The 16,664-nt window shown below is 30.1% G+C and overlaps 1 protein-coding gene across 3 annotated transcripts in view; it reads right to left on the reverse strand.

The window, feature by feature from the left end:
• The window catches only part of LOC130451180 (transcription factor Sox-19a), an 82,834-nt gene that overhangs the window by 45,705 nt on the left and 20,465 nt on the right, over nt 1-16,664 (reverse strand). For all 3 annotated transcript variants that reach the window (XM_056790016.1, XM_056790014.1, XM_056790017.1), the window contains exon 3: nt 9,290-9,484. In XM_056790016.1, coding sequence (XP_056645994.1) covers nt 9,290-9,484 — 195 coding nt within the window. The remainder of the gene's footprint in view (nt 1-9,289; nt 9,485-16,664) is intronic.

The following is a 16,664-nucleotide window of genomic DNA, read 5'->3' on the forward strand; positions in this document are numbered from 1 at the left end:
GGTGTATTAAAAGTGATTGACTCATTAAAATTTTAATTGTTATCATCTGAATTATAATATGACTAACAAATATCTTTGGTAGATTAAATCGATAAGGCTATGTATGTTTTAAAGTTTTGATATGTATCACTTGGTTTTTTTCTTACCGCCCACTTAAAATTACGCAACTAAAAAAAAAGTTGACCTTAATTTTATTATAAACACATTGGTTTTTGCAGCAACGGAAACTTTTTGTATTTTAAAATGATACATACTCCTTTTCTGTTCGAAGTAATGTGGATACTTTCCTTTCCTCTGTTTGAATTAGTGTGGAATACAGGGTAAATTTTTTTTCAAAAGTTGAGCCTGACAGAAGACTCTTTTTTAATAATTTTAAGTTAATTACATTGTTCTTTAGTGTCCATAACTAACAATTTTAACTTTACTCAATAGCAGATTTGTTAGCTAGTTACTAGTTAGATCTATTCTTTAAATAATTTTTAAAGAGCAATTATACCAAGATTTACCCCACAATTTTATATTTTTTAGCACATATTAAATGTGGTTTATATCTTTATGAAATTTGTAGAATGAAATTAATTTGATACCTTTATGAAATTACATAAAAGAAAAATAGAATACTAAATACATACGATTTTATCAAATATTTCATCAATTTCTTCATTACATCGTGTAATTGTTAACCAAAAGTAAGAGAGTATACGGAATTTCAAGTCAATAAATTGATATTACAAATTAATAAAAATTTGATTATAACATTTCCACATAAAGCGAAAAGAAAATTCGTAAATATCGTCAAATTTGTTATCCACAACTTTTATAATTCAGTTAAATTAAACTTAAATTAGTATTATTGCTATAAACAGGAGATACATTAATTTCGTATCTTTTCAAACGTTCACCAATTTGCTAAATTAATTGGTCATTCAAAAAAACTAATGTTAAATAGATAATCTAATAACTTGATACCACTACTTACTAAGCGCGTATGGAATACAGAAATATTAAAATTCGTGTGTTTTTTTAAATGTTTTGAAATAAAGGCAGCATTTATGCTTACAACATTTCGTCATTTTTAAATATACAATTTTAATGAAAACAAATTTTGTTACAGTTAAATTTGTAGGCGCGAAAAATCTCATGTAGTAACGCGGTTTTAAAGGCCTATTCAAGTTAAAAAAATTACTTTGGTGAACCACAATTTCTTGCCAAATACTTATAAATGAAAATGGAAACAAAACAAATATTTTGAGGTCGAGTTATTTTAAACTCAAGTCTTCTGTTTGAAAATTAGACACTTAAAAATTTAGCAGAGCGCCCCATTTTACCCTACACATAATAAAAAGGTGCCCATAAATATCCGAAAAACTGTGTCTAGTTATCATATACAGTAAATATTTCCGAAGCTGTTGTAATACTGTCAAATGGTTTTTCTCGATATCAATCCTCAGAATATTGATATATTATTCTATTTGGGAAAAGTAATTAGACTGGCAACACTGTGGAGATATGCTATTCTAGAGCAGTTTTTTAATCCTGCTATTTTCCCTCTACAGTCAATATATTATTTGATTGTGCCATCAGTGATGTAATGTAATGTAACATCGTAATTTAAAACGTGCGATCAATTTTGGTATTAAATATGGTGAATTCACTAGTGTGACTATTAAAAAATTGTAATCGGGAGAATTGCTTATCAAGCACACGAGTTTTCATCTGGCACAAATAATTCCGAGAAGACATTGCTCTGAGACACCTTCAACTTAAAAACGTCGAAGGTGTAAAAGCTCTTGTAAGATAAGACCGCCGTTTAATTATAAGTATGTTTAGAAACAAAGATAATGACAGACGACTCGAACTTGCAAAGAGTTAGACTTCAGTATTGATAATGTTGAGAGGATTGCCAAAGACCAAACTTCTACTCACGAAATTGCAATGTTTTAATTTGATGATTGGCAGTTTACTCTATGAAAGAATTGTTACTGCACTATAATTACACACATTTTATATAACTGAGTTAGCACCAAGTCGACTCGCTTTTCTAACTTTTTTCTTTTTTCTAATTGTTTAGGTGTAGTTGCTTCCAACCTTCATATACGTTTCGTTTCAAATTTCGCCAAAAATGTTTAAATGGCCACAGTTTAGGCACATTAGGAACATTTCAAGACGTCAAAATAGCACGGAATATTCAACTCTACAAAAGCTCCTACAACGTTCTTTGCATAATGAGCAGTTGCCATATCTGGACAAAACAGAAAATTTACTTCAGGATGCTTTTTCTCTATGAACTGCATCAATGTATATCTAACCCACTCTCTCATATATTTTGGCGGTTACATAAGTTCGAGAAGGACAAATATATGCTGAAGAACAACCACGAGAAGATGTCGTCAACCATATCAACACTTTCCAGTGGAAGTTTTTGTGACTTTTGAATTTACTTCCTCGCCTTTCTGGCTTTTATAATTCTTATTATTCGCCGTTTGACTCATGGCAAAAGTAAAATATGACGCGTCATCGATAATGATTTCCAAACCTTTAGTCACTGAGACTTTTGATTTTTGTTCCATGTTGCCATGAATATTTTGATGCCGTTTTTGAGCTACGTTCTGTTCTTTTAGAATGTTGGTTACACATTTCTTATCGATTTTGAATTTTCTGCTCAATTTTCGCAAACTGACTGTCAGTTTTTCGTAAACCACTTTAACCAAAGTAAATCTTTTCTTTTTTGGCATTATTTTTGCTTTTCTGCCTAATCCTGACTTTCTTTCCATTGAAATACCCGTCTCAAAATATTGACAGATATCATAAATTGTTTGTCTCGTTATTCCCATTCTTACAAACTGATTAACCATAAACCATTTCTTCAAATTTTGATATTGTTTATAAAACTTTGCAATTACTTTACATCGTTCGTTTTCATTTAGATTTTCTATACTTCAAACTAAACTAATAGAGAAATTATGTTTATATTTGAGACATTTGACAATTGCTAAATTAACAATTAATTACATTCTCAGTCAACGTCTACTTTACTTGAAAATTGATTTTTGTCTCCACACCCTTAATTAGTTTTTCTATTTAATTCCACATTACATTATACTGAATGTTTAAGATCCAATGCTGTAGATCAAATTGGGCATACCCAATATTTTTATTAGTTGTTTTAATATTTTGATAATTATCAATATTCACTGAAAGTCCTGAGCTTTCTATTGAAAACATATGTTTCTATTTGGTTTAAATAAATTATTAAATAATACACACGAAATGCACTAATCAAAATAATTGAATTCACCTGACACTCTACCTGAGATTTTAAAATATTCTCATTACAATCTAAAAATTCATTATGTATTGAAATATTCAAAGTGCCTGATTGCATATTGTGAATTGCAATTGTACGGTCCCAATTGTGTATTTTATTGAAAAGCAGGTTATTCGAAAATTTCAATTATGCACATTTATTTCGTTGCATTATTAATGGATTAATAGATGTTCTATAATAAAAATAATAAATTATTGTTTTTTATTATTTATGTAACACTTTTATTTATTTAATATTCAAACGTACCTTATCGGCTACATTTTGTTTTGTTATTCTGCTTTAATATTTCCAATTTTTATTCTGGATTGTCAACATTGTGTTTTTTTATTTGTAATAAATATACCAACATCAATTTTGTTACTTTGTAAGGTATGAATTAAAAATTTATGGTGGATGCACTTTTCAATACTGATATTTACTGAAGTTATACAGTGGAATCGATCGTTGTCGTGACCTGTGTATTATTCTTTGATTTTATACCTTTGACTGTACTTCTATCTTGGTATCAATTGGGATTTGAGAAAAAAAAAGTAATTATTTTGCTACTTTGTATCAGGTCAATGCAAAACAAATCACAAATCTATTAGATAGGCTACGAATTACTCCTATCCCCTTTATTTTCTGAATTTAGCTCCAACTGACTTTTTCTTGTTTCCAAATCTAAAGAAATAATTCGAAGAGAAGAGATTTTATCCTAACGACGGAATCATCACAAAAGCAAATACTTATCTTGATGACCTCGACAAATTTATATCTTTTATCCAAAAACCCGTGTCCATTTAAAAAATAGTGAAATCTACTAGTAAAAAACACAACATGACTAAAGAATGCAGATTTTTTTGTATATTATATTAATTTGTTGATAGTTTTCAAATGAAGAACAATCGCTGAGTAGGAAGCAAAGAAAACAAAAAATAAGCAAAAAGAAATCTAAAAAACAAAGGGCAAAAGTGTAAGCGAAATGTAGCTAAGAAATCCAAATTAATAATGCTTTGAAAAATCATTGGTTGTGTATATGCCCCTAGTGGTTCCATTTAGCTTATACAGAGCTATATACATCTACGCTATGATATAGCTGCAGTTCGAAATGACTTATGCACGTTTTGCAAATTCATTTCATAACAATTATGACAAAAATTGTTAATTTTCAATTTTTAGTAATTAATATAATATGAATATGTTCAAAAAATGTTTGTAGAATATCCGTTCAATTGAAAAACATGTTTACTTGAATATTTTTCACCATTTTACCCATGCGTTTTTCTATTTGATAAATTTAATGACTTTCCACTATTATTTTTATTTTTCAATAACAACATTAGTTTGCCACCTGGTCACCAATTGCCGTATTGATTTTAGAGATAATAATCAAGAGACCAAGAAGTAGGGAGAAACACTTTATTCAAATTTCATTTATTAAAACTTCAAAAATTTTACATTTTTCAATGATGTATTCAAATTAACTTACTTTATCTTTTTATATATATAATGTAAAAAATTTTTCTACTAAAAAAAATATGTTCATATACATTTTTTTGGTTTCTAGTATGCTGTAGAAAATTAAATGGTTTTTTCAATTTGTCTGTACCAACACCCTTGTAAAATGCAGTATTTCTCAAATAAATCAATTGGTGCCACACATAAATAAGTATATTCTAAGGTTTGCAATTATAAATAAATGCATTAAAAGTATTATTTGTTCAAATTTATACCCATTCAACTTTAATTACTCGTTTTTAGTAGAATATAGTCCACCTGGTTCTTAAAGAATATAGTTTAATATGGTAAAAATAAATTAAATTCCAACCGGGGTCCGAATTAGCCCTATCTCGGCAGTTTCGAGAAATGCTTGGAATCGTTGTCATGCTGGAAAATATTTTCTGCTGATCAAGTGCTCACCACAACGTATTACATTCCTCTTTAATATTTTTATAACATTCTTTCGTCAAAATCCCTTCAATTACTAGGTCTTCAGGCCTCCACTGCGTTTTACAGTCTGGATCACACATTGATCTAATATCTGGTCTTCCTTTGACCTTCTCTTTGATCCAAAAATTCGAACTCTGACTCATCACGCCATAAAACTCGCCCACTCTCTATGCAATTTGCTTATTCTTCAGCCCATTGCAACTTTTTAATTTTATTTTGACGTCTTAATCTTATAGGTTTCTTCACTGCTACCCTTCCAAAGTATTCAAAGTACTCAAATAAGGATAATAAACAAATTAGCCGATACTTGCAAGTTTTAACTTGTCGCTCTCACCAAAATAGATACATGTGCTCGTATAAAGTAAATAAAAACGGACTCTATTATTTTTTGGTTTGTAAGACACCGTTTTTATCTTCTTTTGACAATGTGAAAGTGAAATTCGTTAAAATTTATTATTTTGAAATTTAATTGATGTATTATGGGGTGGCTAAAAACTTTTGAATGGTAGTGTATGTGATAAAATTGTGTAGAATTTACAAAATCTGTATATGCTCAACACTATAGCATTAGAAGGATTTGTAACTATCATTCTTTACGTATGTTTTTACCTTCTTAAACAAAAAAGATGAGGTGTAAAATACCAAGGGGTAAAACTTATTGACCCGATATAATAAATTGTCGAAAAATTTTCTGCATCCTTTTGTTGTTAATTCATTCAGTTTTATATTATTCTCAAAAATTATATTGGGTTTTAGCATTCAATCCTTTCCAAATCTACAAATTCAGTTTCTTGAAATCCAGTGGTCATTTTACTAAGTACCCAATTTACTATTCTTAGTTGAAAACGGTTTTAAATTCATATCCATGATTGATGATGATTATATTTGGACAACACGTGCGTTATTCTTGAATACTAAGAAATAATTGTTGATGACTTTTCAAAATCCTAATGATTGCTGACGTACGTTATAAAGTAATACACAGGAGGTTAATCATTTTTTTATAAAAAATTGCTTAGTCATTATGTCAGACATTTTATAAATATCACCTGTAAGTTTTCAATTGTGCTGGTAGATCATTAAAACAACAAGAATAACGAATTTCAAGGGAACAATTTGCGATTTTGTTGATACTGTCAAGGTTATAATTTTAAAATTGATTCTTCATAGTCAAATACATATAGAAACTTTTAGATTTGTAAAAATGAAATGTGTCGTACTTAAACATGACGTACAGTATGATTTCATGGAAAATGTCACTTCATCTCAAGTTAATTAGTTTGAGAAATATTTTTTTACAATTCGGCGTCTATAAAATGTCAGCTGCATAATTTATTTTAAAAATTACTAGCTATAACCAGTTACCATTTTTTGAGAATTGTCAAATGTTAAAAAATGAACTTTAAATTGTGAAATTCATTGAGCCGTTTTGTTCTTATATCCCAATTTAGAACCTTGGTGAGTCCACAGGTTATACCAACATACAACGAATATTTACTCAGTGATGTGAGGGCACTTATTTGTTGAGATCTATGGAGAAGTCATCTTTAAAGGCCTTCGATTTTAAAATGTCACCTTAGTAGATTAAATTTCGATTTAAATTAATTTACTTTCAACTCAATGCATATTATTTAAGAAGACAAAAGAAGAAAGTGAACTGTTGTTCTAATTACTTCTATTAAATTCTTTGTGTACGTCTATGCTTAAAACAGAGGTTAATATATAAATGTTACAATTAGTAGCATACTCAATCATTCTTTCGACATCAACAATTAATCAAACACTTAATGCACAAAGTCATTATTATCTTTTTGTTTACAAGGCCATGATTGTTTTACCATCGTTATTTCACAACGAGCCGTTTGCAGCTATTGTGAGATCTTAGTGAGCCAGGTGCGCCAAATTTGACAGCTAAGACCTTTCAATTCTTTTACTTACATAAATAAAAATAGCACAAAGCTTGGAATATGATGCCTTTTGTGCGTATCCGATCAATATGGAAGAGTTTCTACTACTGGTAATACAGGTAAAGATTGAATTTATTTTTATACAGAGGCTCACAATAGATTCTGATTTGTTTATTGACAGTGAAGATTATGTTGATATTTCATGCTGTCTGGTTTCGTATGGGGATTAGAATATGAATGTAAAGAAAACAGAAAATAACAACTGGATAAACTTTATGTTCAGGTTGTTTGCAAGAGGACAATCACGATTATTTTTATTTTCCTATCGTACTACTGTATTTAGTTGATATTAGTAATTAATCGAAGTCTGCAAATCTTAATCAATCACCTGGAGCAAGATCGGAGACTCTTTTGTAGCAAGATCAATCGAAGATAGAGTCCCTTATTCAGTGATATAACTAAATTTTTAGAATATTAAAATTTTATCAACGATATCACGATGAAGAAGGTGTTATTGATACTGTTAGATTCGGATTACGTCGAAAAACAAACTGTTGCTTGCAGAACTTCATCATATTTTCCAAAAAATATTTAGAAAATATTTTTGACAAAACTATTTATATAAATATTTATATAAATATATATAAATTTTTTACAGGAAGTTTCTATGCATATGTGGCTATGAAACAACTGCACTAAAAGGTTAAAAATCCTGCTCAGATACTTACCTACATACGTTATTTGAAAAAATTTTGACTCTATTAGATGCTTCTGTACCTCTTTCTTAACAAATGATTATTATGTTACAAAAGGCTCTTTGAATTATACGGGATTGAAATTTGGAATTTTTGTTACAAAAAAGGATATTTTAATAGATTTTTCACAAATAAATCAAAAACTTTACATTTTATCAAAAAAGAAGCTTTTAAAGAAATAAAAAGCATGTTTTTCTTTGGTTATAGACCTAATACAAACCGAGTTATGATTTATTAACGTTGGAACTTTTTAAAAAATTGAAAATTGAATAAGTGGAAAACGGTCAATTTTACGAAAAAAGTGTTTGGGATATTTTTCAAAGAACTTTAAACAACCATTCAAACGAGACTTTATAATACATACAATAAGGGAGTTATGAAGAAAATTGAATAGAATACCTATATTTCATTGAAAAAAATCATTTCTACTCTTGATATTGCCACCCTAATTGAAATAAAATGTTATATATTTGCAAATCACTTCAATTGAATACAAATAATGAGATCAAGAAGTTTGAATGTTTTAGAGAACTTGATTCTGAGTTACAATGGAGAAAATAGTTTCTAATTTTTGAAAATTGTCATTTATTGAAAATAAATTGAAAAATATGAAAGATACGTTAAAACCATTACAAAACAAGAAATTTTTTCAATAAATTTTTTTTTATTTTTTCGTAATTTTTCATAAGTTAAACGAGATCTAGCCTTGGAGCCCTTTGAACGTTTCCTTTTTAAAAATGAAGGGTTCAATGTAATTCCAACCCTCTTTATCCTAATAGACTATAAATTTGCCTACAAAGTGGTGTTTTAATCGACTACATAGCTCAAAAATTAAGAGAGTTATAACTTGAACAAACTAACACATTTTTTTTTTCAAATTCCAGAGTAGATGAATTTTGGAGTATAAATAAGGCTTTCTACATATAATATACATATAATATGGGTTGAAATACATTGATTAAGGGTTGAAAAACATAAATAGCATCCTAACAATCATGAGATCTTTATTTTAATCCTATAAATGTTTTTTAAATTTCTAAATGCTAACTTTTATGTTATTGAATTTTGACAATAATAAGGGGTAGTTTTCACCGTTTACAATAATTTGTACATATTGGAATATGATAGATTTTCAAGTGAAGGGTAAAAATAGCTCAATTCCAAATTTTCACGTAAATTTATGCGTCTTGATGGAATTCTGAGATGATACCACATTTTTACCGTTGTTCACTTGACTATTGATAAAAAATAAGAAACATATCTGATGATATTAAAAACAACAAACGACTCCGTTTCTTTCTTTTCATTATATCGCAGTTCACTAGTTTAATCTTGTTGAGACTTATATGTTCAAAATAGTTTGTACTTACCTGCTCGTAGAGCATCCATAGGTACCGATGGATAAGGTATCGAATAAGGGTATCCCTCCTTTCGCAAAGTTTTCGGTTTACGTCTCGGTCTATATTTATAGTCCGGATGTTCTTTCATGTGCATCGCTCTTAGTCGTTTGGCTTCATCAATAAATGGCCTTTTCTCATCTTCCGTCAATAACTTCCATTCCGCACCTTGAAAAAAATAGACTTATCGAATCTTGAGAAAGTACTTTCTTATGGGAAAAAAGAGAATTCCATTCCATATTGTTGTATAAACGAGTATCCGAAGTATCCGAAGATATGTCAAGGATAAACCTGAAATAGTTGCAATAGTTGGTGCAAAAGCCTAAAGCCGATCTCGACCATGCAGATGAAGGTATATTACGTAGAATAACAATACATACGTTTATTAGTGACACAGTTTAGTCAACAATACTCAGGACATTTAAAAAAATTGAAAACACACAGGATAAACAAATTCTCTCCAGGAAACACTTAAATCAATGCGCCCTTGTTCCTCAAGTATAATTTTTTCATGAAAAATCATGACATACTGTCTTCAAATGCTAGCTTCATTAGAATTTCGACGTATCCTTGATAAACAATATAAAATTTCAGAAATCAAGTCACATCGAGTTTGTAAATAGTTTACTGAAAGAATAATAAAATTCCAAATCCAAGTCACTATCTGTTTTTCCAGCCGCTGTTATCCAAAAGACAATGGACCACCTAACGAAATAAAAAATCCTATCTAGAGAGAGGAAAAAGCATTAAATTATCTTTTGAGTGAAAATGAGAAAGCAAACAAAAGACCATCATGGCTTGTAATTAATTCTTATCTCGCTTCAGAAGACGAGCACAAAGGACCCTATAGTAGAGCTTCACAAAGTTCTAGACACAAAATGACAAAACACAGAACAAAAACGGGTGTAATGTAATACAGCTTTCCTATTGGACGGGACCAATCGACTGCTCTATTGTTTTATCCAATGACAAAATAGGTGTATGCCATCTTAAATAATGAAAGCATTCAATTGTATTATGTTAATGAGATATTTTTTATTATAATAATGAGTAATCCGTGCAAATTATACGTTTTTGTGAATTAGCAAGTTATAAAGAGACGAAAAAGACGTTTTGTATGATGCTTTAATTCTGCAATGTCTCTAATAAATAATCATCAGTACTACCAAACAAAACGTGCTGAAAAGTCTTAGTTAAAGTTGGTACTATTATACCATACAAATTCCGGTTAATTTTGGAAACCAAGCATATTAGATGTTGTGTATGCCCTGAGTTCAGATCTTCATTAAGATGCCAATACTCAAATCTTTTAACGGCACTTAGCATTAAACATAATTTGAAACTCTTCTGTACGATTTAATTGTGCTCCAGAAAGTGTGAATGCAGAAACAACATTTCAATGTGGTTTCAAAGTATTTTCATTAGGCTCAATTTGCAGTTCTTTGGTTTTGCTGTAGTGAACAATGACAAGTCAAGTGAACAGAAATTGTTTTGTTAGCAAGTGCAGAACAAAACTTAACAAGTATCCGCTTGTTAAAGTGATAACATATATTTTCGTTTTCTGTCTAAGATAATGGATATAAAAATGAAAAAATCATAGCTACTTCTATTCTATTGGTTCTGCTGTTTTTTGTATCTGTGTGTATCAACCGTGACATTGTCGTATCCATTATCTGTGCCTCATACTACTTATGAACCCACAAGACGTTCAATTATTGCTTCTCAAAATTGAACTTGCCCATATTAAAAACTTTGTTGAAGCAGACAATCTCTACTTTTCTGTACTTTGTTTTTTGAAAAGTCATACGCAAAAATAGGAAAAAGGAATATTTGTTGGACCTGGACAATACACAAAATGGTGCAATAGTATTGACATCGGTTTTCATCTGTTGGACCCTAATGCGTTAAACGGATCTCAAGCAGTCTGAAAAGTCCCTGTTAATTTTTGATTCATACTTTTTTGATTCATTGAATAGGCGTCAATAGCCAAAAAAAAGTAAAATAAATAATTAATTTACTGAATATTTCTATAATTAACCTCTTTTATAAAACGATAAGTTGATTTGGATTCGGTCCCCAATTAACCTTTTCTTTGCTCAGATCTAAAACCGTTTATTATGACCGTAAAGTCGAGTTCCTCCTATCTTCTCTAAGTAGATTTCAAGAATATTAAATCGATATGCATTTGGGTCCCAATTGTCTCCCGAATGATACAAAGACGGCTTAAAGCCCAAAATAATTAGGATTAACTTAATGATGTTCATGGAAAATATTCATTTTCTAATTAAGTATGTTCTCATGCAGAATTAATTTTCTAATAATATTGAATGAGGTGATAGAAACCGATTTGTGCTGACGACATTATAAGACATTACAAAATGAGGCTGATAAACTGTTGAGGAAAAGTCGGAAAGTGGTGAATCGAGCAGAAACACAACAATTTACACAGATAGCCAGGAAACCTTAGAAAAAATAGCATCAAAAACACCAAAGAGAAATGTGTCCTGGAATTGTGAAAGTAAGCCTCTGCTGGGTACCTGGAAACTGTGAAAGGGAACTCCAAAGCAGATAAGCTTTCAAAAAGAGGGCCGAGAGATAGTAAGCCTAAGAGACAGTTGCAATGCTACAACCGATGGAATTGTTAAAAGATAGTATTGACCCAGGAATCAAAGCCAAACATTAAGATATATGATTAAACAGAGCTGATTGCACGATATTCAGAACGATATAGCGAAGGACCATTGAAAAACAAAACTCCAGAAATTGCGAATTACAGAGTTCAAGGTGTAACGTGAAAGAAGAGACGATTGGGCATCTGCTCTGCCAGTGCCCTGCTCTGACGGAGATGTTTTAATGGTTAATTAAGTTAAAAAAACAAATTGTGCCTCCAATCTCCAATATCAACCTAGCCTACATAACAAAACAGTTTTCGGTTTAATTTGCTTTGATATTTGAATATTACTTATCTTTACCGAAATTAGATAAGGTAAGGTTACTTTTTTATCATCAAAGGTACTCGTGATATGGAAAAAATAAGCAACTAAATTTGTCGCATATGAGACGTGATATACGTTTTTAAGAAATTGTTATCTATTCAAAAATAGTAAGAGTTAAATTCTATATATATCTCCTTACATACAGCTTACATAATATTGTCAAGTGGTCATCGCGATTTTCTTTTATTTTCTGTCTTAAGTGTTAAGTTAATCTACTATGAAAAAAATGCACACCTGGTACATCGATTTGGTAACAAAAGGTTATCTAAATCCTATTGTCATTTTCACAAGAAAGAAGTTTATGTCCAGTATGTTGACAACAAAAGATGGAAAAGACGAATTTGAGTTTCAACACACGCTTCAGTAGAAACGACGGCTAAGACAGTTGTATTTCTAATAGTCAGATCCGTACTAGTAACACATTATATAAAAATGTATTTATTGATAGAATAAATATGCGTCTCTATCAGACTGTTTATACACATAATAGTGTGATTTTTACATAAAACGCACTAAATGTGAAATTTAAATTGTGTAGTCAAGTTTTTATTAATCGAAAACGTAACAATATAAATAATATTCTGGATGATTCAAACTAGACTTTAAAATAGTTTGGTCTTTAATTAGATGGTAATGATAGTAAATAGTAATGATATGATAGTAAAGGTGAAGTAAAACTATAAATTAGAATATGAACTCCAAAATTGTATTATTATATGAATTTTATATTAATGCATTTTATATTATAGTGGGATAAATAGCAGACGTATGTTCTGCCACATTGGATATAATACTTATTTACATATTTATAGGAATAATATGAAGATAAAGTTTTGGATTTTCTACATGTAATTACAATACGGTCCTGATTATGTTTCTATAGATTTTGCACAGTTCAAACTGTCCTTTTATGTGAAACAAACAGTTCGGATGAAACAAAGCCTCGCAAGCGATGTCTCTTTAGTTGGCATTGTTCAGCTTTATTGTTCATAGAATAGATACTTCAAGTTACATCATTTCTAAGAGATTGCCTCTGATTGCTTTATCTTTCAGTTCGAGCCACAATAAGTACTGTGCGGCGAAGTCGGATGTAGATTACAATCAATCTGATTTTATATTTTATTCTTTTTATCATTGTTCTGATGAGTTTATCTCTAGAAGTTATCGTAATTAGAACGAAAATTTATGTGGCGAAAAGACATTTTGGGGTGTTCTGTAGATACGTTAAGTTATAAATCAATTGAGAACAATATTGGTGATACAGTTTGCTCAATATTACGTGGGTATCACAATAGATTTTGGATAATGTCAACGACAGTGGGCAGCTGTGTTACGTAATCTTTTGAATTATGTAGTAAACTTACACGAAAAGTGGGTAGATGTTGGATTGTTTGGTATAAGTTAACAAGTTTTGAAAGTAAATGCCGCCTTAAGTTACTCAAACCCGGAAAACCAATTTAACATTGTTACGTAGTATATACTGAATCTGATTAGGATCAATTTTCTCCATCATAAGCAAAAATTTTCATTATTTATTCAATCTCAGCATTTTCTTCGACTCAATCAGTCAATTAATAGAAATTATTTCTATTCCTGGTTCTAATCAGGATGTTGTATCACTTATAACTATAAGTAGCAATTAAAATCCTTTAAACTAACAGTGAGACACAGCTCTGCAACTCATGAGTCGAATTTCAGTTGACCAATTTCACAATCCAAGAGATATTAGTCATAAAAGGTCAATTGGTTTTATTAATTGGTCAGCATTGAAAATTTTTCATTAAGAGTTTACAGATTTTCAGAATCATATACAATATAATAATGGAAATTCTCAAATAAAACGGTTCCAGTTGTGTATGTATCTCATACTTTGTCTTTTTTTAAAATTTATTTCGCCAATTGTCATATGAATAAACGTTTTCATTATAATTAGTCCGCTCAAGCAAACAGAGAAACTTTATTTTTAATTATTTTTTTCCTCTTCTGCGTGGAAATCGTTCAGTAAATTAGAGTTCAACGTTCAATTTTTAGAGATTTATTAACACGAATTTAGATCTTTAGCCGTCCATAAGGCATGCGTGTTACGACTGACAGCTTATTTAATTTTTTTAAAATCAAATCAAATTGACCAAATATTTATGTAAGTGGACCAATCATCAGGGAATGCTTCTTGATCGCACGAGAATGAAGTGCTAGAGCTTTCAATTACCTCGTAAAACTCACAATAAGAATCTTTCTAATTCAGATCAATTAATAAAACCAACTGACCTTTTATGATCAATTTCTGACCTCTCGGATAGTATCATTGGTCAATGAATATACCACACATCTCATTGTTTGGTGATTGAGAAATATTTGCTATAATTTTTTCCTCTTCAAAACTTGTTTTCGACCCATAATAGATCTGGAGTATTCTAGTAAAGTTATTTTTTAGTGAATGAAATTAATAGGAATCATACAACCCTTCCTCAATCGGTGAATTTTATGTCAGCAGTTACGCTCACAGTGACAAGTTTCAACTCGTTTTGGTTTGTTCGTCTGTTACTATAACTGATTTAGTATGATCTACAGTGTCTAGCGCGAAACATGAATCTTGAAAACTGTTAACTTTCATGTTGAAAAGAGTGTCAAGAAGTGCACAATATGAATTTATTAGTTCTAAGTGAAAAACCATTGACTCACATCGCCATAAAAAGGCTTGTCAATCAAGTTCATTGTTATTATCTCGACCTTAAAGGCATCACGCGGTCAGTATTAATTACAAGGAAACATCTGTACTCGAATTCCTGCGGAACGATTTGCAAAAAACGACTTGAAAATGAGCTAATGGTTTTTTTTCTTGACATGACATGAAAACGCGTTGTTATAAGTTGCTTTAGATTTGCTAGTTTTTGGTAGCTAAAAGTCTTTCTGGTTCTTCCAGAAAATAGAAAATTTACTAAAAAGAAAAAGATCTGACACAATACCTGAGTCACTGAGAAGCTCGTAGCATTCACACGCAAAAGGACAATAAGTGTGTATAGTTGTACAAGTGTTGGTTCCAATGTTGGGTACTCCTTTGACACAGGTCAAAAAACCAACTTTCTATGGCATACGTTGGAAGCAAAATATTCGTCGAATGACATGCGCACTACGACCACACAATGCGTCCAATCATACTAACGTCCAACTTTGAAAGCATTGGACGCATCGTATGGTACTGGTTTAATTCCAATGAATTGGTTAATATCAATACTACATAAATATGTTTTTTCGGATTTTTTCATTCATTCAATTTGATATTAATAATTCAAAATATTATCTGATTCATTTGATTATTAATGTTTTCGACGTATTAGTAAATTATTATTTTCAATGACTACACAATTATGCTATGCGTAATGTAGATTATCTGCTTACTAATAAACACAATAATCGTGACCAGTAATTAAAAAAATATAGGAAAATTAAATTTATTTGAGCAATCACCAATAGAAAAACAATGAATAAGTTTGTTGATGATATGGAAGCTTCTTACTGTAAACGCATGGTAGGTAACTATATAAAAAAAATAAGCTTTCGAATGTGTACTTCTGACACCACGATGATTTCTTTCTCCCTCAGAGGATGTAAATGAATAGAAAACAGAACGTTTTCTTTTTGATACATCAGCAGATTTAACACCATGCGACTTTTGTATTGAAAACGGAAAAAATTTGACTGCATTACAGAAATTTGGAAGATTGTAACAAAACAAATAATAGAAGCTTTCCAGTTATGGATTCACATTGGGATAAGTGCATTTCTAACTAAGCGCAGTACTTAAGAAGAAGTTACAACATTTACATTGTTTTTAAGAAAATAATTCACCGTATTTTTTAAGCATACCTGGTATAATGGAAAAGAGAAATACGACACAAATTGAAAACAAAGTTCAAAATATTGAATATCAATTAAATTCAGAAGATAATGGAGGAATACGTCGACATTATTCGTTAATTGGCTATACAGGCATTATCCATGAAAATCAAATTACACAATAGCTTTTTCTATATAAACAGTATCGTTTCTACCATTGTATATTTAAATTAATGTACCTATTTCGAATGAAAAGAATTAGTAATAAAGGAGGATGGTCCGAAAGCAAATATTCAGTTAGGAAGAAGATATACAAAGGATAAAATAAACTCAAAACGAATGAAGCTCTCATATCAACTTGCTATATGGATTTGAACGCATTACAAAAACCAAACTTAGCATATGAATGCACATTATATATCCTGTAAATGTCAAATTTTTAATGGGTTTTTCCACCCTAAATGGCAATATAAAGGCATATCATAACACATTGTGTTACTGTGTTTGTGTAAGTG

Source organism: Diorhabda sublineata, chromosome X (genome assembly GCF_026230105.1).
Source record: "Diorhabda sublineata isolate icDioSubl1.1 chromosome X, icDioSubl1.1, whole genome shotgun sequence".
Taxonomy (NCBI): domain Eukaryota; kingdom Metazoa; phylum Arthropoda; class Insecta; order Coleoptera; family Chrysomelidae; genus Diorhabda; species Diorhabda sublineata.